Source organism: Sebastes fasciatus, chromosome 5 (genome assembly GCF_043250625.1).
Source record: "Sebastes fasciatus isolate fSebFas1 chromosome 5, fSebFas1.pri, whole genome shotgun sequence".
In the NCBI taxonomy this organism is placed as follows: Eukaryota; Metazoa; Chordata; class Actinopteri; order Perciformes; family Sebastidae; genus Sebastes; species Sebastes fasciatus.
In genome coordinates this window covers 16916056-16940772 of record NC_133799.1, presented here as the reverse complement: position 1 = coordinate 16940772, position 24717 = coordinate 16916056, and the positions used below count along the sequence as shown (strand labels likewise).

Here is a 24717-nt window from a genome sequence, read left to right as displayed (position 1 = left end):
TATATATATATATATACATATTTTAGACAGCTGATCGGACAAAACAAGACATCTGAAATTATAATGGGCATTTTTCACCATCTTGTGACATTGTGCAGACAAAACAATGAATCAATAATGAAAATAATCGTTATAATAATAGTTTAGAGCTGCAATGATAAAACCGCCAACTATTTTGATAATCGATTAATCGATTTGAGTAATTAATTCTCTGATTCCAGCTTCTTAAATGTGAATATTTTCTGGTTTCTTTACCGCTCTAAGTCAGTAAACTGAATATCTTTGAGTTGTGGACAAACAAGACATTTGAGGACGTTATCTTGGGCTTTGGGAATCACTGATAGGCAGTTTTCACCATTTTCTGAGATTTTATAAACCAAACTACTAATCGAGAAAATATTCAACAATGAAAATAATCATTAGTTTCAACCGTTTTTAACCGTTTTGTTAGCTTTTCAAATAAAAACACAAATTCTTAAATTACTTTCTCAATAAAAATGTTGAGAAACAGGTCATAATGGACAGTCATTTTTTAACCGATGCAATAACCTTTAAAATAGTCTGACGAGCAACCGCATCACCAAACGGCTGCATCACACAGACAGCTATCAGCGCTGTGTGTCAGCCTGCTTCCCCTGCTGTTAGCCTCTAATGACGGCGAGAACAGCGGACCAGAGAGCCGAGACACGAGGATAGAGCAGCACTGCCGGTACTCACTCTGCGTGATTCATCCTCTTTGCAGTCCTTGATCTTCTCATCAAACAGCTGTGTGAGAGTGACAGAGAACAAGAGATGAAAAGGGGGAAAAAAGAGATGGAAAATTAGCTAAGATGGGTACACTGTCAAACGAGTATTGAAATGATAAGAAGGTGAATGTGTACAGATGATGGGGCTTGAGATAATGTAAGCTCTTCTCACCAAGGAGGGACACTTGCAGTGTTTTCATTAAGATGTTCTGCCTGTGAGAATGTGGCTGCTTCTTTAAATACACTATTTTCTGTTTTATCACAATGCAACCACAAATCTTATTCTTAATAACTTCTGCTTAGTTAAAAGAGAGGTCCTGACACAGATTCAAATGCAAGCATGCCATGTGTATGATACATTTACAGATATATAGGGTCGATTTTAGGTTGAAATTAGTTTTTTTCAACTGAAGTTTTATTATTTTTCATTTAGTAAACACAGAACACACATAAGTCGTGCCAATGATATACATAACATATCGATACAACTTAAGATGTCCCTGTCCTTATTCAATGGCTCTAGTGGTGTCTTTATGAAGGGTCTTATAAGCCGTCCATTTGTCCCATTTCTCCGTAAATTCAGTCTTTCCATTTCAAAAATCTCCTCAACAGTGTCAAGCCAGTGTTTCAAAGTGGTAGAGTCCTCTTTGCACCATTTCGTGGTAGCCTCTAACAGAACTTTAACCAGATATCGGTCTTCACATTGAACATTTCCCCTTGTCAGATTGCCTTGATATAACACCACAAATGTCTTTGGTAATTCATAATCCAATATCGCTTTTAGCTCTTCCCATACATCATCCTCCCAGTATTTTCTCATTTTCATACATTTCCAGAAAACGAGTATGATCTGCATTTTTTCTCTCCACACAGTCTCCAGCATGTCTGTTGTGTAGATGACAATTTACTTTTAGTCTTGGGAGTAATGAAGATGTTTTTCCAACAAAATTCTTTCCACATCCTGGAGCTTTTATATATATATTATACCAGTCTTCTCCATACTTGCCAACCTTGAGACCTCAAAAATAGGGAGGGAGGATTTCAAAACCAAAGCGGGGGATCTGGGCGACTTCCCCCAGAAATATGTGAGTTTCAGAGACTTTGTTTCCTGCATTCTGGTAACTTCTAAAGAATGAAAATAACAAAATAATAAGTACACTGCAACAGCAATGTTATGTTTAATAGGCCTACTTTTAATGTTACTTTTAATTCTCAGGAAATAAATGAATTTATGTGAATCTATGGCATAAACAAATATTCATCAGATTTTATTCATTTTTTGCCCCTGTAAGGAGAAATACTCAAGTATTTCTTTCTCTTAGTACTCTCCATTTCTCTCTCGGTCTCTCACTCACTGAAGGTCCTTTCAGACACAAAGCGAAAACGGCACCGCTGCGCTTTAAAACCCGTTATTTCCAATGGCTTGTGCTGCGCCACGATGGCTTTTTGCTGCGTCGAGCAAAGCCCAACTTTGGGTGCTGCCCTCTGTGATGAAACCGCGTTGTGTCGAGAAACAACATTTTGTGTAGCTCTATTGTCGTCCGGATGGAAACAGTACGGCTTATACGCGCTTTATAGTGGCAGAAACATGTTGAGATAAGGAAAAGGAACTAAAGCTGTTAAATGTACTATAAATTGGGAGAAACACGGGATAATTGTGACCCCAGGAGGAAACTGGGAGAGGGCAATGAAAAACGGGAGTCTCCCGGGAAAATCCGGAGGGTTGGCAAGTATGGTCTTCTTTGCATAAATGTATTTTGCTTTGTTCTACCCATTTATCTCTAATATAGAGTGTGGAGATTCCTCTGCTCATCACTAGCTCTTTATACAGCACTGATGGCACTTATTTTTGTATGCATTGCACAGCGTCACAGTCACTTTGTTTTGTCCATGAGGGAAATCTGGTTTAGGTTGCAATTTGAAATAAATGATTTGATCTATTACCTCTGGATGTTTTTGCCAAACACATCAAAGTGAGTGGCAGATATCCTACATTTCTCAAATCTACAAGAAAGTGTAAAGATGAAATGATGGTGTCGGTTAGGTGTTGCTCCACTGAGTCCTACCTTTAACTGGTCAATCAGAATCTGCAGGTAGGCGTCTGCTTCAGCTAGCTTCTTATCAAAGTCTTGAACACTCGGGACTAATCCTGTCTCGGCCTCCTGAGGATGGAGAAACAAACACAGCTGAGCATTAGTGCAGTCCTAACCCTAATGTCAAAACGCCGTGCTAGTATTTACATATTCAAAGTAAAACACACAGCCACTACCAATAATATAAGCCACACGTATTATCGTCTCTGTCACCTCCTGGCCAGGTAAGCTTTGTAAACTGTCACACAAAATGGAGGACACAGAAACATCAGCAGGGCAGGAGAATCTTCCAGCAGCGTACTGTACCAGGGGGAGACATGAATACTATTGTTTAAAGGCTAGCCAGCATAAAAGGCCAGCAGGTCTGTCTGCCTGACTGACTGACTGGAAGCCAGCGAATTTCAGGCTTCAACAAAACCGAATCAAGGAACTCGAGGCTGGGGAGAATTTAGTTACCGACATAGATGCATGCGTGTAAATGGGTCGAGGAGGTGCACTCAAATGCATTGTTTGTTAATTAGCTTTCCCTTAATAGCTCCGTCAGAATCAGAAACTCAGACTCCACACACACAGACAAACTCAGGCACAGACAATTTCATTACATAATATCCATTAAAAGGTAATTACTGGACTATTGGCAGAACAGACGTGAGCGAGCATCTGTCTCTATCTGTCTGAGCTCACTCAACCAAGAATAATCCAGCTGGCTGTCACACAAAACCAAAAACAGGAAAATGAGCAGATAAATGTACGCACAGACAAAACGTCCTTCAAAAACAAAATCGAATGCTGGAGCCTGTCACTAGCAAGGACACTCAGCACCAATGACAACACAATAACACCTCTATGCCAAGCCAGACGAATCAGTAAGATAACTAACACAACGTGTGTCAGCATGACAAAACACAGAACAACACCTCTTGCATGAAAAAGCAGACAGAGTGATAGTAACGCTGATGACGACTGTTAGTCATGTTAGTAAATCAAGCTCTTATCAAACCATGCTGGGTGCTACCGCTGGTTTGGATTCGCTGCGTTGCACAGTCCTGTTTGTGGGGGCTTTTCTTCCTGCTACAGACGACCTCACAGGAAAGTGAAGAAAAGCCATTAGCAGCCTGAGACCTGCTGAAGTTTTAATTGTAAAAACATACTAGCTTTATAGAGAACAAGGTCTGAACTCGGCAGTCGTGAAGCCTGCAGTCAACTAGCCTAACTTCCTCAAAGGATCAAAGGTGCTTTCACTGTTCGTGTTATTGCAAAATATAGCTGTCCACATGAGGGCCTGAGCAAAAATCAAAACCAGTTGTGATGCAGATGTGAACAGAAGATTGGCACAGTCATTCCAGTGTGAGCAACTTCTCTTGTCTTGCTTACTCACACTACACTGGAAAATCCCTCCGGTTTATCAGGAAAAAGAGCTTTCCTCTTTCTAGTTAGGCATTACATCATGGAAATTTTACTTTAAAGGGTCAATAAGGTAAAGATTCAACTAATACATCACCATGACACTTCCCCAGATGTTTACTTACGTTAAAGACATTTCTTTGGTATTACAAGTTTTCTGAAAATGTGTTTACATTTTTTTTTTTAAATATGCAAATGAAGCATTATCTTATTAAATATGTGCCAATTTGCATTCATTTCCAGAACAGAAATCTGAACATTGGATAAAGCCAAGTTAAAAAATGTTGTTTCATTTTGTTGACATATTAGTCAAAGGTTTTTACACAGGGAATTTTGGATATCTCTTTTTATCCCTTAATAAATCAGAAAATACTCTCAACTGCCATAAAAAAATAATAAAAGAAATGTCATGTCCAATCCATGTTTTTAGGAATAAAATGTTATATAAATCAGGCTATGAATAATATATGAACAAACCACTCAGTAAAAACCTTCAGAATATAGATAGGAATGACACTGGAAAGTTTGGTGTCTGTAAGTGCTACTGAAGTGGAGATTTCTGGCTCTTTTTCATAAAACAGCCTTTTTGAAGACACTACAGGGGAATAGAATAAAAAAAAGTAACTAATAGATGATTACTTACATTAAGGCTATTATGTTTTGTATTACAATATTTCTGAAATGTTATGTTTAAATTTGGGCTGTCAATCGATTAAAATAGTTAATTGTGATTTAATTGCAAATTAATCTGTTTATCTGTTCAAAATGTTCCTAAAAGGGAGATTTGTCAAGTATTTAATACTCTTATCAACATGGGAGTGGGCAAATATGCTTGCTTTATGCAAATGTATATATATATATATATATATATATATATTTATTATTGGAAATCAATTAACACAAAACAATGACAAATATTGTCCAGAAACCCTCACAGGTACTGCATTTAGCATAAAAAATATGCTCAAATCATAACATGGCAAACTCAAACCCAACAGGCAAAATACACATTCAGGCAAAAGCCTAAATGTGTTTTTTGGATGTTTTCTTTCCAGTAGTCTGAATGACGACATGTTATGGAAGAAAAATAGGCCAAAATCTCAAAATTGACCAGTGCATGAAAAATGATATTTTTGCCTGGGGTGTCTCCCCTTAAACTGCCAACAAAACACCAAATTCAGAGCAATGCCACAACATCTTCAGGTCCTGTAAATACAGGGAGTGGACCATCTGTGTGAATTTTATAATCTTTGGTCTTGTGATCTTCAAATGTCACAATGAAGTGTTGCCATCCCCCTCTATTTACAGTGGGATTAACTCCAACACAACAGTATTTACAAAATACCACATAAACAAATGTAAATAGAGTTTAATCAAAACCGTTATGCATCTTAAGGGTAGCATTTATGTACTACAGGGCTTTGATATTAGACTACATTTACTTGATGTGTTATACCATACATTACAACTGGCCATGTTTGCATTATATACCTAAAAACATGTTTGTTTTTTTATTTTATTTAACATTTACTTAACCAGGCAAGTCAATTAATAACAAATTCTTATTTACATGCCTGGCATGTGAAAAGAAACTAAGAGCAGGGAAATGAAACTGATTTGGTGAAAACAAACAAATAATAAGACAAAGCCCCTATCATTACATAGTGAACAATATCACATGTTTTGTCAACACACACACAATGGAGGGGAAGTGTGTGTTTTTTTACAGACAGAGCAGATAAGTTTGGAAGCAGAAAGTCAGAGGCAGGTGGTTGTGCAGCACCACGTCATATTGCTCACTTCTGAAATATTCCCAGACGTCTGCACCTCCACTCCCACTCATTCCTATCACACACACACACACACACACACACACACACACACACACACAAACACACACACACATACATACACACCGGTAGTGGGATAGTGGGAATATTTTAGAGCAGCCAGCTAAGTCTCACACATAAACACTCACAAACCCACCCTACCACCCCAGACTCAAACAACACCTTCCCCCTCCCTCCTGTTTGTTTGTCTTTCCACGCAGTCTGACCCACTTTAAAATGCTGCTGCCCCAGCAGCGCACTGCAGCCGTTAAAGTTCTCCTTGCTCTGGTGCAGTGGCGTTTGTGTGTGTGTGTGTGTGTGTGTGTGTGTGTGTGTGTGTGTGTGTGTGTGTTTTACTTACTGGGTGCCTCGTTCCAATTGACATGCTGCGTTAAACCTTGTGCATCTCCCCCATCAGACCATTTAGCCTGAAACAAGACCCGTTTCTCTTTCTCTGCCTCCGTTATTCTATGTCTTCTCTCCTTACAGCAACACACCACCAGGTCTGGTGAACTTCTTTCTCCCTCCTCCCTCCACACAGAAACAGAAAACAACCTCCTCCTCTTGCTCCCCACTGCAGTATGCCAGTATAAACCACAGCAGCAGTAAGCTCAGTCTGGCTACAGTATATCCTTCGGCAGCAGCTATCAGCTGAGCGTTTGGTATGAAAGCAGACAGAGAGCTGAGTTAATCCAGGACCCTCCCCTGGCAGGAAAGGCACACTTCCTCTCACGCAGGCAGAAGAGAAAACACACAAAGCAGCAGCAAGTGCTGACAGGGACAGGCCCTAACCGCCACTCTGATTGGCTGAGGCAGCAGAGGCAGATGTTTGGTTGATCAAGCAAGCAGGTCTTGGATTGGTTGCTGCTGGGGTCACATGGTGCTACGACAGCAGCGCACTATCACTGCATGTGTGTGTGTGTGTGTGTGTGTGTGTGTGTGTGTACAAGCAGGCACACGTAGCACATCAGAAGGATTTGCCTCAGAGGGAGGGAAGGCAGAATAAAAAGGAAGGAGGGAGGAAGGGTGGGAGAGCAAATGAAAAGGTTGGTCATGAGGGTGAAAAGGAGGAGATGAGTGGAAAGAGCTGCACGTAGAGGATGATGGGAGGGGAAGAAGGAGGTTTAGGGAAGCAGAGCAGGATATAAGGTTGGCGACAACTGGAGGAAAAATAACTGTCTGAGGCACACTCAGTCTCAACACTCATAATAAACAGAGAAAATAGAAAACAGGCTGCCAGCAGGTCAGCAGTAAATTAAACAGTCTTTACATAAAACTAAGCCTGGTCCAGATACCAGTCCAAAGAAGCCACATATTGCAAAAACAGCCTCCATTTATGATGACATGAATGTCACCATTATTTCCATTTATACTGACAAGACTCTGTCTCAACTTCTCTGTTGAGCAAAGAAATCAGGTATGAGCTAGAAAAAGTGCTGACAACAAAACCTGAGATGCAAAGTCCCTTATGGGTGTTGCAGTGTAGCACAGTACGTGATTTATAGAGTATGTAAATGCAGTCTGACATCCAATAAAAAAATCCAACAATGATATCTAGGTAACATATTTATCTTTTTTATTGTTTCAAAATTTGCTCACCAATCCTCTCTTTTTGACTATATCTATACCAGTATACTAGGGCTGTCAAAGTAAATGCGATAATAACGCCTTAACGCAAATTTGTTTTAACGTCACTAATCTCTTTAACGCAATGGATCTATTGGAGGTTGTAGCGGGCACAATTTTATAGCTAGAGTGAAGATACTTATCATATAATACTAGAAAACCTAAGGAATCAAATGGTACCAACCATGTCATACTAGATTGTCGGGAAGGAGGTTAAATAACTCTCCACACTTGTGCTAAATATTGGCGAGGAAAAACTGTCATGGCCATTTCCAAAGGGGGTCCCTTGACCTCTGACCTCAAGATATGTGAATGAAAATGGGTTCTATGGGTACCCACGAGTCTCTCCGTTACAGACATGCCCACTTTATGATAATCACATGCAGTTTGGGGCAAGTCATAGTCGAGTCAGTACACTGACACACTGACAGCTGTTGTTGCATGTTGGGCTTGAGTTTGCCATGTTATGATTTGAGCACATTTTTTATGCTATATGCAGTACCTGTGAGGGTTTCTGGACAACATTTGTCATTGTTTTGTGTTGTTAATTGATTTCCAGTAATGCGATTCAATATTTTAATGGATTGACAGGCCTACAGTATACTCTTAAGGGATTACAAAGAATAGCATGTTTGCTTAGGAAAATGTATGGTAAATATGTAATGTAAAATAAATGTAATGTAAATATAATTCACATGCAAACAAAATATAAACAGGCGAACAAACATCAAGGAACCCCACAGCAAAAAAAATTGTTCTTGTAATGGATGGATTAGACACAGAAATATAGAAACTCACACATTCACACATATACACACAAACAAGTGCAATTGGTTACATACTCGGAGTTGGAGGGTGTGACGGAGGATAGTTCCCTCTAAGGCGTGGATCCACTTCTCCCGCTCGTCTGCATCTCGGGCTGAGGGCAGAAGCACACAGACACACCCAGTGAGCGACGTTTTCCATACAGACACCATCAGTAGCCATTACACTTGTGTTACACACTAATGAAACCAAGACACAACGCTGAAATGACTGAAATGAGAACTGGTGACGCAGTGATGGGCGTTGTGTCTAAAAATGATAGTTTGCTTTTTATATAGAATACCTTTTATATAATTCTGCTTAACCTCATGTTCAGGTCTGAGTTATCTACAAGCATGTGTATATGCAGTTTAATAAATAAGACAATAATCATAAGCTTTATTTGTATAGTATATTAGAGAGGCAAACAATGTGCTTTACAGCTGAAGTAAACAAAACAGATCAAAATAAACAGAGAAGACAATAAAAAATAAACAGATTTCGATGGGTACACAACTTCCTGGATGAAAATCGAATGTTGAAAGATATCTGGAGATTTCATGGCAGATACCCATAAAATGTTTGACATTTTAAGTTGCTATGTTCGGCCAAGAAAGTCCAGCACATAATCCAGGACAGAGCCAGGCTAGTCGTTTCCCCCTGCTTTCAGTCTTTGTGGTAAACTAAGCTTACCGTCTCCCGACTGTAGCTTCATATTTATCATAGAGACTGAGACTTATCCTGAGGCTGGTATTAGAAAGTAAGTGTGTTGCTCAAAACATCAAACTGTTCCTTTAAATTAGAGTAATGAGCAAGACTAGTTATGGCTGTGCCTGAACAGCAGCTTAAAATCTAGCAGCTATCTAGCTGTGCTGCTGTACTAAACAAATCTAAAGAGAGTTTGTTTTCACATGACAGATTTAAGTATACTCTTCGATCAGACAATCTTTAAAAAGGTGCTAAATTCAAAATTCAGAACATATCTATGATTGAGGGATTGCTTCCACACGGCTCTCAACATGGTGACAGGTAAAGCCAGCAGCAAGCAGCTTAAGGTGCTAACAGCACGAACAGTGAAAACAACGGCAACAGTGCTGTCAGAGAGCGGACAGTGTTAACCTGGGGGGGGAACCGGAGGATGGGTACTACGCTTCCACGACGATGCTGTGGGTCGGGACTGTTGCAGTTTGAGTTTTAAATGACACAATCACCGCATGTCTGTCATCATTTAGAAACAGAACCAGGTGCGTGACATGAGGATGCCAAGAAGAAATTGTTTTTCAATCGCTTGCAAGCAAGCTATATGCGAAGGAGATTAAGTTTCTTTTAACTTTAGTTATTTGATGTTGGGCTAAGGCCTACGTTTTTGAATACTTTGATGCATGCATCCAACTGGAGTTTCTTCAGTTTGTTACAAGCATAAAGCACTGTACAATCGCATGCACTCCACCCATTCATTACGTCGCCTGCTGCAACCCAAACCAAACGTAGACCTTCAATCAGCCCGACTCAGCAGGTAAGTCATGCATAATATAAGCTACTTTGGATATTATTGAAGCGCATTGGAATCATGTCCGTCCCTGTAAGGGTCCATTGAGCTTAACTAGTCTACATATCTGAAAGTCATTACACACACAGGGACTCATGTGCACTAACATGCACACGAGGCCAGACCGGCTACACAAACAAAGCACAGTTCAGATTACGACACATTCAGAGGGAGAGCGACTTCATTCTCTGCTCAGGTAGACATTACTCCTCTATATCTTTACATAGCAAATAATTGTTTGCTATATTAATGCTCTGGATAACAAATTTAGCACCAGCTAGACAGGGCTGTGCATAAATATAGTAATGATGTATGATTTAAGGCAGTATCTAATCAACCACATAAACACTCACAGCATTCGATTTTGATACACAGCCTTATGTATATGATCGTGATGAGTGAATCAATATCAAAAGAATCAATACTCCTATGATAATGTTAAAAAATTAGGAGTTAAAGCTCCTCCAGAGCTGTGAGGCAGTACTGATTCTCGCCTGTTGTTTTTCCACATGGAGCCTTAGGGGTCGGAGTGTGAAATGGAGCCGGGCGAGGCTGCACCCTCAGAGCAAAGACAGAGAACAAACAGACTGCCAGTGACATTAAACAGTGACCCAACACAGGCCCTGACACGTGCAACACACACACAGACTGCAGAAGGCACACGCACACTTTTTGGTGGCATACAGAGATACAATATTTTGTCCTCTATCAACACACAAGTCAGGTTGTAGCAGTTATGCAAGTGTTGTATGTATTCATAGGCTGTATTTCAGTTCTTGCATGGAAAGTAGGTGTACTTCTGCTTTGTGCATGTGGATAATGGCCACCACAGTACAAAAACTATACCTCTGAAAGCTGTGAAAGAAGGACTTAATAAGATATATGCGATTGAATTAGCTGGCAAACTGTATCCTGTGTAAAAGTCATTTTTCATTGAGCTGGAAACATGACAGTAGAGCAGATGAATGGCTGTGCTAGTACAGAGGCTGGGCAGCGCTACAGCAAAAAAAGCTTTTAAAGACATTAAAAGGCAGCCGAGGCTCAGGCCAATCCACTCAGACAGCGCCTCACTGGCCTCTCACTTTCCCTTCAGCCAAACAGACTCTCCAGACGAACACATTACTGCGGCTAATGTTGTTTAGCTCTAGTCATGACAGAGGAGAGGTAGTAGTAGCAGGGCCATTCAACAAAAACAAAGAGTCTGACTGTACGAACTGTGTCACAAGTCCACTCTTTGCCCTAGTTTTCACACGTACACTAGGATTTATATTCCTAGGAAGGTATGAGCAGTTAGTCAACTCAGCAGATCTGCAGTGTTAGCCTGGCAGACAGTAGGCCAGTCACATGAGGCAAAATACTGCAAGTCATGACAGTGGAACCTCCGTTGTTAATCTGCAGAGTTACATATTAAAAAAAGTTATTTGTCCTTTAAATATTTGTATTTGTCTCGATACAGACAAATGGGAAGAGGACAAGCCAAAGTTAGAGGCATGGATATGATATAGGATAAGATATGGGTATGATTTACAACTATCTGACCACCATGTAGTAGAGCAGATATCCTGCTACCTGCCTGGTCAGGCTGGTCTCATACCACGTTCATAGCTACACCTACGAAAAGTAATGCACTATAATTTGTATGTATCCCACGAAATCAATTTGTGTGTAATTAATTAACGTAATCCTTAAACAGGAAATATGAATAGTGCCGAACAATGTGTAGGGAGGAGGTCGGGGTGGATGGATGGGTCAAAAAATACCGGACTTCCGGGCGCCTGGGTTAGCTCAGTTGGTAGAGCGGGCGTCCATGTATCAAGGCTTGGTCCTGACCGCGGCGGCCCGGGTTCGAATCCGGCCTGTGGCCCTTTCCGCATCCACTCTCTCTCTCTCCCCCCTTTCCAAGACTCTATCCACTGTCCTCTGAATAAAAATGGAAAATGCCCCCAAAAAAATAACTTTAAAAAAAAAAATAAAAAAATACCGGACTTCCGCCCAGGAGACCGGTATCCTTGTGAAACCAGAAGTCAACATTGACTTATCTGTCACATAAATTAAGTACTTAAGTAACGCCACTTCTGGAGTTCTTTAAAGCCAAACCACAATCATTTCCTAAGCCTAACTAAGTTGTTTTGTTGCCTAATCCTAACCAAGTCGATCTTTTCCTAAGCTTAACTAAGTTGTTTTGTTGCCTAAACCATAAGGAAGTTGTTTCCTGTGAAGACAGAAGTTTATTTTGAAACGACTGTATGCGTGTAACAAGCGTACATTGACACGTGTTGCTGGACATTTGTAGGAAAACAAACAAATAAGGAGGAATAACTTTTTCGTAAGATATCATACGAACTGTTATATGAGAATATGTTGACCTGGTGAGTGTTATTCAGAAGTTAGTGGTGCTAAGGATACAAAGACTTTTAAATCATAAGGTCACTTATAAAATATACCCAGAAAGAATCTAAGGGTTAAAGATATCTAGAATATGTGTCTTTTATTATCTTTTCTATCGGAAGATAAGACATTAAGACATTTTCCTGGTTCCTGAGTTCACAGTGAAAATACTTTGAAGTCTTTTACAGTGAAAAGGGTGCAAAGGGCTCGTTATGTGCCGTTTTACAGCTAATTTTATAGAGGAACAAAAGGGGCAAAAGTCCAAAAGTCAGAGTTCACATTGTTTTCCCTATAATTGCAAAAACCTGACATTATCACACTCGTGAGTTTTATGATGCTTTTTCAACCCTGTAAGAGTGTAACACAGACTCAAAGCCCAGCTGCTGAGTTGTGTCATAACAGAGGAAGGTGTGATGCTGACTAAACCCTATAACCGTCGGCTCTGATGCTTCTCAGCTAGAGGAAAGGAAAGCTATTAGAAGTAGGGCAGGGCGATAATTCAATGAGTGATAATTCATCGTCCTTCAATTCCATTGAAATCGTGATATCGTGATGAAATCATATATCGAGATATAACTTGATACACAAGCACATACTAACTTAAATTTCTCAGAAAATCTGACCAAACTCGGTTAAATCAAACTTTAGTCTTAATCTGATTACTCTGTATTTGTGTGCATGCATGGAAACATAGTCAGTGTATAGCTGGAAATATTTATTCATTTTTTCTCTAAATAACTTCACCTGAAATTGTTATGTTCATTTTGCACTAAAGTTCTTAATTAAATGAGAAAATACTTTTCATTTGTCAAGTATGTAATTCACACAGGTGTAAACAAAAATAGGTTTTACCATGTGGTTATTTCATATAGACTATTTATTTAATGAACTACCAGAAAACATGCTATATCGTGATATATATTGACATCGAGATATGAAATGATCTATATCATGATATAAGATTTTGGCCTTATCACCGAGCCCTAATTAGAAGAACAAGCACATACAGGAAGTACTGTACCTCACACCAATAAACTCCAACATAGATCCTGAATGCTGATGCCAAATCAAACACACACAGCCAATACAGAGCAGCAGTTCAGCACCCTGATGATGTCCACACACTGACAGTGGAGGTCACCTCATATCCAGCATGGGGAACTGATACCAGCCTAATACATTTCCGATATGTGTTGATGTCATTTGATCACATGATGCAACCAATCTCACCACCACTGAATGGCAAAACAAACCTGCAACGGATGATATGACAAGGAAAACCAACTCATATATTAAACAATATAATGTGAAGGCCATCAGAATCAAAAGTTATCTGTATGACGCACAAGACTGACGATGTAGGAGTAAACTAAACCATCATACAGACATATGACATACCTTACACAAAACCAATATTACTGTACATATCCATGTTTTGGAACCAGGATTTCAAGTGTCTCATTGAATTACAGTGATCCTTCTCTCTTTATCCTTCAGTATGTCAAAACTGATGCCTGAATCATTTCTCAAAACTATTCATGCAGTCAAAGGCTCAACAGCTCTTTTGCTTTTCAATGCATTTTGCCTCAGTGAATGCACCCAGCAGATACTGAATATTTGTGTGTTTGCCAGTCAGGGGGAAGTGGCCTACTTCCACGTACGGTGATATCATGTCGCATGCCCTCTATCAGTTCATGTTTCAAGTATTTCTTTGCCATCTTTGCCTTTATTACATAGTGTAAACTAAAGTAAAAAGTTGGATGGAAATGAGGGAACATTGCTGTGTTGTTGCGTCTTAAACCCTCTTGGCTAGCAGAACGCCTCTTATATTTAGTTATCATTTATTCTGTAAATAAATTCTGAAAATGCAATGAAAAATAGTGTTATTATATATATATATATATATATATATATATATATATACCAACATATTGGCATACTGCTGACATCAGCTTATATCCACATGAAAAGTCATGTTATTAAGGGTCAGTACCATTTGTATGCTGATACTTGGTCAACTGTAAAGCCAGCAACTCTGTGATCAATGTTTTTAAGAATATGTCACTTCATACTACTACTGCCAAATTATTAGGGCTGGCCTAACTATAGAGTACGGTCTTGACCTGCTCTATATAAAAAGCGTCTCGAGATAACTTCTGTTATGATTTGACGCTATATAAAAAATATATTGAATTGAAATTGTCCTTGACCAAAGAAATTCTTAGTCGACTAATCGATCTCTCGGATTCTCCACAATGAATCACACGTAAGCACCACTTTAAATCTTGTGTTTACCAGAGAAGTGCTTATAAGTTTGTTGCAAATAAGTAAATCAGCATGAAAAAAAGCATAAAAAATTACTAATCAACAAAGACATCTCAGTCAACTAAGACCAAAACAATCAATTAGTCAACTAATTGACGAAGACGGGGCAGCTCTACAAATTAGTCACACAATAAAAATATCGTGGCCATGGACAAGCCTGGAAAGCTTTTCCTGTTTTCACCTATTGGTACAGCCTTAATTCTTCTGTAATTGTTTCTTTGGCAGGTTATTAACCAGACAACCATCTTCTGCTCTGCTGATTTTATGTGCCTCCAGATACTCTTCTGTTTCTAACTTACATCTTGCAGACTGTTTTAGAAAGCTTGAGTTTGGGAATTAAATTAAGCTACTGGTAGTTACAGTCACCTCAACAGCAAGAAATGACAAAGAGAATTGGTGCTAATACACAATTAAAACAATTAGTGTGGCAATACAATTACCACAAATACAGTAGATAGTCAGATGCCATGTCCAGGCAAATTAACACACACTAACAGCACCAGTGACGTATTCTTAACTCAAGGATCTTTCTCCCATCTACGAGGTCAGGGTATCCAATCACAAAGACTTCCCTTTACAATGCTCAGCCTCTCCCCATAATGCTGCTCTTCCTTCCTCCAAAAGGCCTCTGTGAATTATTCATCCCTCCCTTCTTCTCTTCTCTCTCCTCCTGCCATCTTCAGACAAGCTGGTGAAATATTTCAGCACATACTCCAGTGGGAGGGCGGAGGGTCTGCTGTACAGGACTGCAGCCCAGTCAATAAAGTGGTAGCTACCCAAATGTGGTGCGAAGTGAACGCACAATTTCTGAGGTCAATGAAGTAATATTGTCTTGGTGATATCTGTTCAGTAATTGTTCATTTAATCTAGGATTTTGCTCCATGTCTGTGGCAAGAATTCACTGAGTCGTGTGTGATCTGCACTTTGTATTTAGTTAGAAAGATGTTCCCAAGTTCAGATGCAGTCCTGAAAGAACACAGACGTAATAAAATAATGATGACCAAAGTGGGAAAGAGATGACAGCAGACAGTGCAGGTGATAACAGGGGAGCATGAGGGGGTCTCTCATCCTGAACTGATGGTCTGGGCGGTCTGACAAAGAGGGAGGAGAAGACGAGAGATTGATAGCTACTGTAGATAAGAGGAAGCGAGTGAGAGCAGAGAGGGGGATCGAGGAAAAGGGAAAGCTTAAAGGGCTCTCAGGCAACTCTGATGCACCGCCGGGGGAGATGGGCCAATGAATAATGGATGCTCCTCTAAATAGAAAGACAGCACAGAGCTAGCAGTCGCCGGCCGGCTCAGAACCACACTGTCAACCTGTGATCTGGACTGTCCCGTAAGAGGAAGTATCATGGCTCAGTCCTGGAAATTATTTTAAAGCATAGCATGACGCATATCAGCAGATGTGTTGGCCATAGGAAATCTAAATTCCGGTAAATGGTATTAGTCTTTAGCGCCTTTCTTTACCTTTTGGCAGTGAGGCACGACCCATCAAACAGTCCATACCTTACCCACGCACCAGTCCATACATATTATAATATATAGACGGACACATTCAGACACCGCTGTGAATCCTGGGACACTGACTGCATAACATGCTCAGACCAGGATCGTTTTACAGCAACAGAGAAATCTCCTCCTGCCCAACATCCTGTGCATCTCTTGATACCCAAGCTGATATATCCAGAGTCTCATGCTCAGAACACATTTAGTGCTAATTTTCTACCCATTCCTCCAGTGGTGATACATCAAATTGGACCCTGCTCCTTTGGGTATCTGGAGCAGAGATGTGTCTTCGTGACATCTCATTGCAATGTTCTACGAAGATACAGATTGTCCTGTGCAAGAATATGCTGCTCCCAAAGATAATAACTTATTCCCACTCTGCTGAATTAGCGGAACTAAAAAAAGTGGAATTGACTCATTGCTAAGAAATGTTTAACTGTAATATGATCTTTACAAATTCTAATATCTTGTAATACTGCATCGTCGTTACACGTGTTGTTTGGATCGTCTTTGTTTATCTGTGTTGCCTTTTCATGCAAGCTATACAGCCTATTTAACTGCATTAATGAAGGTTTTTGACTCATTAAATTAGAATAATTTTGCATATATTGCTGCTGCTCGTCTTTTCTCTGATGTAGAAGTCTCTCAGACTACAGCTGCATAGATTAATCGGTTAGCTTTGTCATACTTTATTGTCTACGTTTCGGGTAAAAAAAGGCAGGAACTTGTCTTTGGTTCGCATGTGCAAAAACTGCTATTAAAAGAGTAAAACAGCCTATCACATCTAGACAGGACACATTAAAACACATTCACATAAGAACACAATACACCAATAGAAGCTACGTTAAAAAGGAGCACCAGGTACCGGGACTGAATCAAGGTTAAATAAAAAGATATGAAGTGCTGTATGCTGAGGTAGCATGCTGGCTTCAGAAAGTGGCTGTCCTCACAGATTGAGATACTTTGTGGTAACAGGGACAACGATTTTTTATAGATGTTTTAGTTGTCAACTATTAAATTAATCGCCAACTATTTTGATAATTAATTAATAATCCAAGCTCTGATTCCAGCTTCTTAAATGTCAATATTTTCTGGTTTCTTTACTCCTCTATGACAGTAAACTGAATATCTTTTAGTTGTGGACAAAACGAGACATTTGAGGACGTCATCTTGGGCTTTGGGAAACACCGATCAACATTTTTCACCATTTTCTGACATTTTTAAGACCAAACAACTAATCAGTTAATCGAAAAAATAATAGACCGATTAATCAACAACGAAAATAATCATTAGTTGCATATGTCATACTCAGGAAATTCAGATAATATCCACCAACAACTGAACATACAAGAGGCATTAAAGCCCATGCCAAAGACTAAGTGTGGCACAGAAAGTTCCAGAAAGACCATGACATTTGAGCGATCATTCACAGACAAACACGTCTAAAAAAAATTATGACCAACCTGAGGGAAAAAAACTAAGATTACATCATTGTTTAGCCAAACCAGCAAAACCAGTCAAGAGCAGAACAAACAAACACCAGTAACAACAAACAACCCTTTTCTAAACACACCTAATCATGACTGATTCAGCACACCGCACACACTCCTCTCTCCTTAATACCTCCTCACAGCCGACCGACACTAAACAGTCTGATTCACAACCATCCATGAGGCTCGATAACAAACTGAGCACTACAGAACGTACTGCTCCACCCTGACTGCACATCCCAGAAGACAAACAAACAACGCCTCCTCTCGATCCTTTTTGCCCGGGACTGGCATGCATGCGGACCATGAGACGTGCACGGTTTTCTCCTTACCCTTCCGTTTGTAGAACCACAGCATACAGCTTCGGAACACAGACATGGGAGAGGGCATGGAGGAGGTGAGAGGGGCGAGGAGCCCATGGACTGTGGCTGGTGACCCTCGAGAAGGAGGTGAAGGGGGGGTGAGGGGTTAGGTGTTGGTAGAGGGGGGGAATGGATACAAATGGACAGATGGAAGGACGGAGATGAAGGAAAGGTGGCGAAGGTTAGTTAAAGACCTGGCGGAGTGATAGAGTAAAAAAAGAGTGTCTGCGGTGTACTGGACTGGACAGCTCCCTGTCAAAAAAGAGGGTTGGCAGGACGGGAGGGGGGCGATGCTGTAGCTGGGAGCCAATCCTGTCCCTATGGAGTGACTGGTTGGTAGATAGCGAGCGGCGGCAGCAGCAGCAGCGGTGTAGCGAAGGACGAACAGCAACCAGAAGAGACCTGTGCTCAGCCTCCAGCTCAGCAGTATTCCCTTATTATTCCCAGAGGCTCAACTGCAGAGACACACAAGCAGCAATCTTCCTCCTCAGCCACAGTCAGGAGGGCCAAGGGGGGGGGGGAAATGCCTTACTTGCTTGTTCAGTTCCAGAGGAATCTGTCTAGTTTGCAGTGGAACAAATCTTGTTTATCTACAGATATACGTGTCAGTCCAACTTCGCAGAGCTTGAAGCAGTTCCACGGAAAGGAAGGGAGAAAAAGCTCAAATGCACGCAGCACGCTTTGACATTGTGTAGATGCCTGTGTGCATGTGTTTCCTGGCATTAGAGCAGACCAGTCCAAGTCTTTAAAAGGCGGGGAGGGAAAGAGAGAGAGAGGAAGAAAGAGAGGGAGGGAGAAGGAGAGACAGAGAGAAAGAGAGAGAGAGAGAGAGAGCAAATGAACAGCAGGGATGGATGCAAAAGAGATCAGCCAGTGATGGCAACACAGAGAAGAGGGGGCATAATGGGAGCAAAATGAGAATGAGGGGCATCTCACCTTGGAAATGGAAAGTCTTCTGGTCCACAGTGATGGTGAATGTGCTGTCGTCCTCGTCATCGATGCCGATCACAGCTCCCTGGGCAAACAGAGAGAGAGGTGGAAAAAGCAGGCAGTCAGACAGCGGAACACGTCATACTCCACTTTCCATTTCCATCCTCATGCCCTCCACATGTTCCAGCAACCCCTGACAGGCTCCCTTTCATAAATTACCCTCAGCTCTTCACTCTCTCCCCTACGAAAGCTCCATCTCCTCTTGCCTCATCGTCTCTTACTCACATTCACTCTGTGTTTCTCTCTCACACACATGCGAGTGCAGCCTTTTGGAACATGCAGAAAAGAAGGGAGGGGAGGAGGAGGTGGGATTTGGGAGAGCGAAGGAGGAGAAAAGCAGGGAAGGGTGGAGAGAATCAGCCACCGGGGACCAGCAGCTAGCAGCTGAGCCGACGGGACAAAAAAAAAAACTGCAGAGAAACAGTCTGCTGGCTAGCTGGGACATCAGCTCCTAGCAACTGAAACAGGGTGTGGGACTCGGAGTTACAGCAAAAAAACAAAAACATAAAGCCAGTTCCTTTGTGTTGGAACATTTTCTTCTGAGTGTATTTGGGCAGACTAATGGACTTATAGCATATGAAATGAAATGTATTTCTCTCCATCAGCTAAATTGTATGACATCAAAAAGTTTGATTTATGCAAACAGAAATGACCACTAGCAGTTAAATGTCTATTTGTACATGGTAAAGTTTATCAGCCTATTTTATCTGTAGTTTGGGATTTATGCTAGAATTATTATTACTGTCAATGTGTACTTCATTTTTTATTTAATTTTCTTTTTACTTTTTTTTTTATTATTAATTTAATTTAACTTTGTTTTTTTGTTCTTTATCCTTTTTGCATCCCTAATGGGTGAGGGTTGGGTGGAAAAATACCAAAGTATGGAGGGACAATCATTTACATTTGTGCTCTTTTTGTATGTTTCTGTACACCTCCCAATAAATTATTACGGAAAAAAATACTTCTTTTAGTAGATTTTGATAAGACAGTCACACACCACATGATAATTAGAACAAGCAGTGCCGCTCTTAAGAAAGTCCACAGAGCGTAGTTAGTTATCTCGATACTAGTAAGAGCTCTGGTATGTACAGTATCATGTGATGTGTTATAGTAATGAGGCTCATCAAATTAACGTAAGATCCATGTTCTCAGAAGTGACCCTGTGCTTGTTTTTTTTCCTGAACATCCCAAGATATCTTAGAAGAAAGCCCCAACTATCAGAGAGTTAGCCGAGGGAAAATTAATGGTTGAAAAGATGACTAATGTAACGAATAGTACCTCTTAATGTTACTCTACTCTCCTTGTAAATGTTTCTACATTGGGCGTACAAAAAGGTGTCTCAAGGACTGAGTAAGTAAATATAATGATAGTCTTTTGATTGTGGAACGAGTAGAATACACTAAACAGTCCGTCAAAGGTGGTGATGATCGTTGCAGAAAGGAAAAAGAAAGTTATTGGATTTTAAAATGTAATACCATATATCCAGGTCTATATGAAGAAACAAACACTCTTTAATAAGAGTGTTCATGGCTGCAGGTTTACTTCCATTGCATTGTCTATATAGTGTCTCTATAGTCTCTAACTATATACTAATTGTATATAGTTTAGTATGGTAGTAGTTACGGCTGTCCTCAGCCAAAGAAATTCTTAGTCGACTTACATACAGGACCACTAATATGGCAAACCGTTTTCCTCGCTCTGCATAGGAGCGCCAGTAGAAGAACGTTTCTTTTTGCCAGCCACAACATACGGCCTCATAAATTACCACAAAGTTCTTTGACATAGTATCACCAAAAACTGACACACAAAGGTAATGATTTATTTTTGTAACTTTTGGACATGAGGCAACTCTTACTCAAAAGAGTATGAATAATTTGACGAAATTAAAAACTAAGCTGCCTCATGGCAATTGAAAATAATTCAACAACAACCAGTATAACGGCTACAATTCATTAATTAATTGGCTACACAGTTATTTAAAACAAAACTACGCTGGTTTAGTGGGACAACAGATAGAGCCTGTGGGAAAAAAATACTTGTGACAAACTGAAAGTGACAGTCAGCTTGGGGTTTGGTACAATATGTGATACACTGATCAGGGTTTGATACAAGCTACATTTTTATAACCTGAAAAACGGCACGGTTATTTACTCTTACTAAGGCAAACTAGTGTTGTCAAATATATTGAAGTGACGATACTGAGTATTTGAACCGGTTTCAATTCTTATTTACGGCAGTATTGATACAAATGTACCAGCTCCGCTTTCTGTTCTCTCACACACTGCTATTTATCTTTTGATAAAAATCTAATATTTACACCCTCAATTTTTCCTCATGGTATCAAAAATGGTATCAAATATCAATATTTTTCAAGGTCTTGTATTGAAGTTAGAAATTCCAGTATTGTGACAACACTAAGGGAAAACATGTTTTAGTCAAAGTCAAAGTCAAAGAATTTGTGTAATTTGTAGAGATGTTTTCACATTAAATTGTGTTTTTCTTCTTCTGCTGATCAAGTCCAAGGGAAGTGAATACTTTCAATAGCTAATGTAATTGATAGGATTTCAATGACTTTTCAGCCCCATGATGCATATCATCAAATTATTGTATCACAATAAATTGTGTGACATTGAACTAACCCTAACTGAAACCTCTGTCCCATGACTACGTGTCCATAAATGACACTGGATCCTCTTTTCAGGTAGTTTCAGGAGATACTTCCTCCCTTCAGTGTGATCAGTGAAAACATTTTCAGGGTGCTCGGCAAAACAGGTGTGATGGCATTAAATATGGCTTTTTTTCCACCACTGTTTCCGGGAAAACTCACGAGAAACTTCACCTCCTTGACTTTGAAATCATCCATCTGACAAATAACACGCTTGACATGTGGCTGACAGGTTTAGGTCGGGCAAGGTACAGGTTCTGGCTTGAGGAATGCTGCTACAAGTTATCTACGTTTAAAGATGGGACTTCGGATGAGGAAGAAAAGCCTGGCTCTACTTCACCTTTTACAAAAAGCCACAACTGCCTCAATAAAGGAGAGAGAAACAAACGTTATCCTGAGTGTTTTAGAATTCATTAACTAAATCCAATGCATGTAATCCTAGCTTTTAGGTCTGGCCCTCTGTTGGCTTCTCTCAAGACAAATACAATACCCTATGTTTTTAGGGAAAAGAGAGCTCATTCTCTCAGCACTAATGTCAGCTAAGTCTCTTGATAATCCTACTGCATTAGGAATCCTCACCTCCCCTTCTTATAAGCAGTAAACCAGGTATCGTAGTAGGGCAACTGCTGCCATCTAGTGGACATTACGCAATACTGAAAACACATTGTAAGGGCAAATGCCTTTCCTGGGAGAGCTAAAAAAGTAGAGCGATGGAGCTGTGGATATGGCTGTAGGAAAACTACTGACAACAAATGAGGCAATTAATATATCAGATGAAAACTGCACGATACTGCCCATAGTGTACCAGCCTTTTATGGGTCAGAAAGATTGCATTGATGAAGCAAACCTTATCAGAAAGTCATACATGGGATGTGTTGTACTGCACTCTGGACGACAGTGCCATGAACATATGGAAACTTTTTTGTATACCTGGTAAAGCAGGGCAGCAACCCAGCCACGCATGCAGCCAAGTTTTTATTTTAGCAAAGACACGACTGTCTGGAACAGGATGGCCTATTGATGCCGAGAATCTTACCCTGAGTCGCACACAGCCTCTTCTGGATCCTCGCATCATCTTGTCCTTTGACTGTGAATCAACAACAGAACAAATCAGGGATTAATACAGACAGTATGCAGGGCTAAGGCTAACTGCATAAAAACTACATAGTCAGGTTGTCCTGTATGTCCTAATACTATTGATGAGCAATTTGATCAAAGTATAGTCTCAGAGTCTCTGCTCTTAATGAGTTAAAAGAGAAGACTCACCCCTCTAAACTTGTGTTTTGTATTAATGTAGCTGCGTTTTTAATTAATCAAATTACAATATAATGCTTAAGAAAACAGACAAAATTTGGATAAAAATCATACACTGAATGAGGGCAGAGGAGGTGACTGAATCATTTTTATTTATGTCTGACTCAAGCTACAATTTAATCTACTGTTAATGCATGCTTTATAGGGCTGGGCAATATGGAGAAAATCTAATATAACAATATTTTAGATTATTTGTGTGTTCACAAAATATTTAGACAATAAGATTTTTGATAATTTATCATCAGTAATTTGGATATAGTAACTAAGTGTGTAAAGGCAAATAATAGAACAGTGACAACAGTCTGGTATGTTCAGAAAATCACATCACTTTACTGTAATGCAGCCTTTAAAACCAGGGAAAAGACAACATGTATGCCATAACCCGATATCCAAAATCTAAGATCGTCATCTAGTCTCATATCACGATATTGATATATTGCCCAGCCCTAATGCTTTAGGATGTTAAAATCTGTTTTTCTCTGATTTCAATTGAAAATACACATACATATTTAATTGTACATCAGATTAGAGCTGCAACTAACCATCATTTTTTTTATTGTCAATTAATCTTCTTATCTGACTATTTTCTCGATTAAGTATTCTGTCTACAAAATAGTTAATATTGCCTATTACAATATCTCAGAACAGCATGTGACATAGTCAAAGTGCTTGCCAAAACTCAGATATTCAGTTTATCATCATGAAGGAAATACAGCAAATCCTCACATTTGAGAAGCTGAAACTGAATACTTGTGCAAGTGTTCTGTCAATTCAATAATAGACTTATAGTTTTATTTCTACATCAGGTAATGTATGAAATTGCTACTAGACTCTTGTCCTGCTTTGACTTGATAGTCTACTAGATAGATTCAGGTTTGAGCTTTCTCTTCAGATTAGTCTGACTTTGGACTGGAGCAAAACTGACTTGTTTACACCTCTTTATCAGTGGTGCTTTGCCTCTGAAATGTACAGTAACTGCAGGCAGCATATCTCGATCATTACAGAGATTACTTTCATGCAATTATCTAGATAGCCAAACAAATCAATCCTTCAATCAGGGCTCAGGCTTTTGGTTTACAATCCCTTTAAGAGTTACTGGAAAAACTACAACTGTACTGACTATATTGTACAAGTAACCAACATAAACTAATGCCTTGACAACTCAGTCAACTTGCTGAGAGGAGTGGACAGTTGTCATCTTCCCTACAACTTCTATCTCAAACAGTAACACTGACAGCTTCTTGTCTGACATCACTAACCAGAGTACAATGCTAACAGCTAGCTTACTGTCTCTCCTCCGGTGTCTTGTTAGCTCTTTAGCTATCAAACACAGCGAGTGTCGGGACTCTTATTGAACTACTTGAGATAAATATCATATAACCAACACACATATTTCAGTCTCTCCCTCACCTTTATGTTGTTAACTATTCACACTCATGTTTCGCCGACTCTGTGTATCATTTCAGGCTGTTAGCTTCATGCTAGCTAGCTGGCTACATTACCGGAAGTGTGGGAAACAGAAAAACACTGTCACGCGATTGGTCAGTTGGTGTTCGAGGACGGTTGGTATTGGCTAACGCGCTGATCCGTCGCCATGGAGACCCGCCTCTTAGTGCCAGCTGATGCT

The 24717-nt window shown here is 39.9% G+C and overlaps 1 protein-coding gene across 8 annotated transcripts in view; it reads right to left on the bottom strand.

Annotated features, from left to right (window-relative positions):
• The window catches only part of osbpl9 (oxysterol binding protein-like 9), a 41972-nt gene that overhangs the window by 16941 nt on the left and 314 nt on the right, over positions 1 to 24717 (bottom strand). For 2 of the 8 annotated variants that reach the window (XM_074635374.1, XM_074635373.1), the window contains exons 2-6: positions 22813 to 22863; positions 19058 to 19136; positions 8541 to 8617; positions 2813 to 2908; positions 718 to 765 (exon numbers count right to left, since the gene is read on the bottom strand). In XM_074635374.1, coding sequence (XP_074491475.1) covers positions 718 to 765; positions 2813 to 2908; positions 8541 to 8617; positions 19058 to 19136; positions 22813 to 22863 — 351 coding nt within the window. Of the gene's footprint in view, positions 1 to 717; positions 766 to 2812; positions 2909 to 3839; positions 4069 to 6433; positions 6795 to 8540; positions 8618 to 19057; positions 19137 to 19270; positions 19367 to 22812; positions 22864 to 24500; positions 24587 to 24717 lie in introns of those variants that run through there. The other 6 variants (XM_074635375.1, XM_074635380.1, XM_074635379.1 and 3 more) reach the window with 6 other exon arrangements.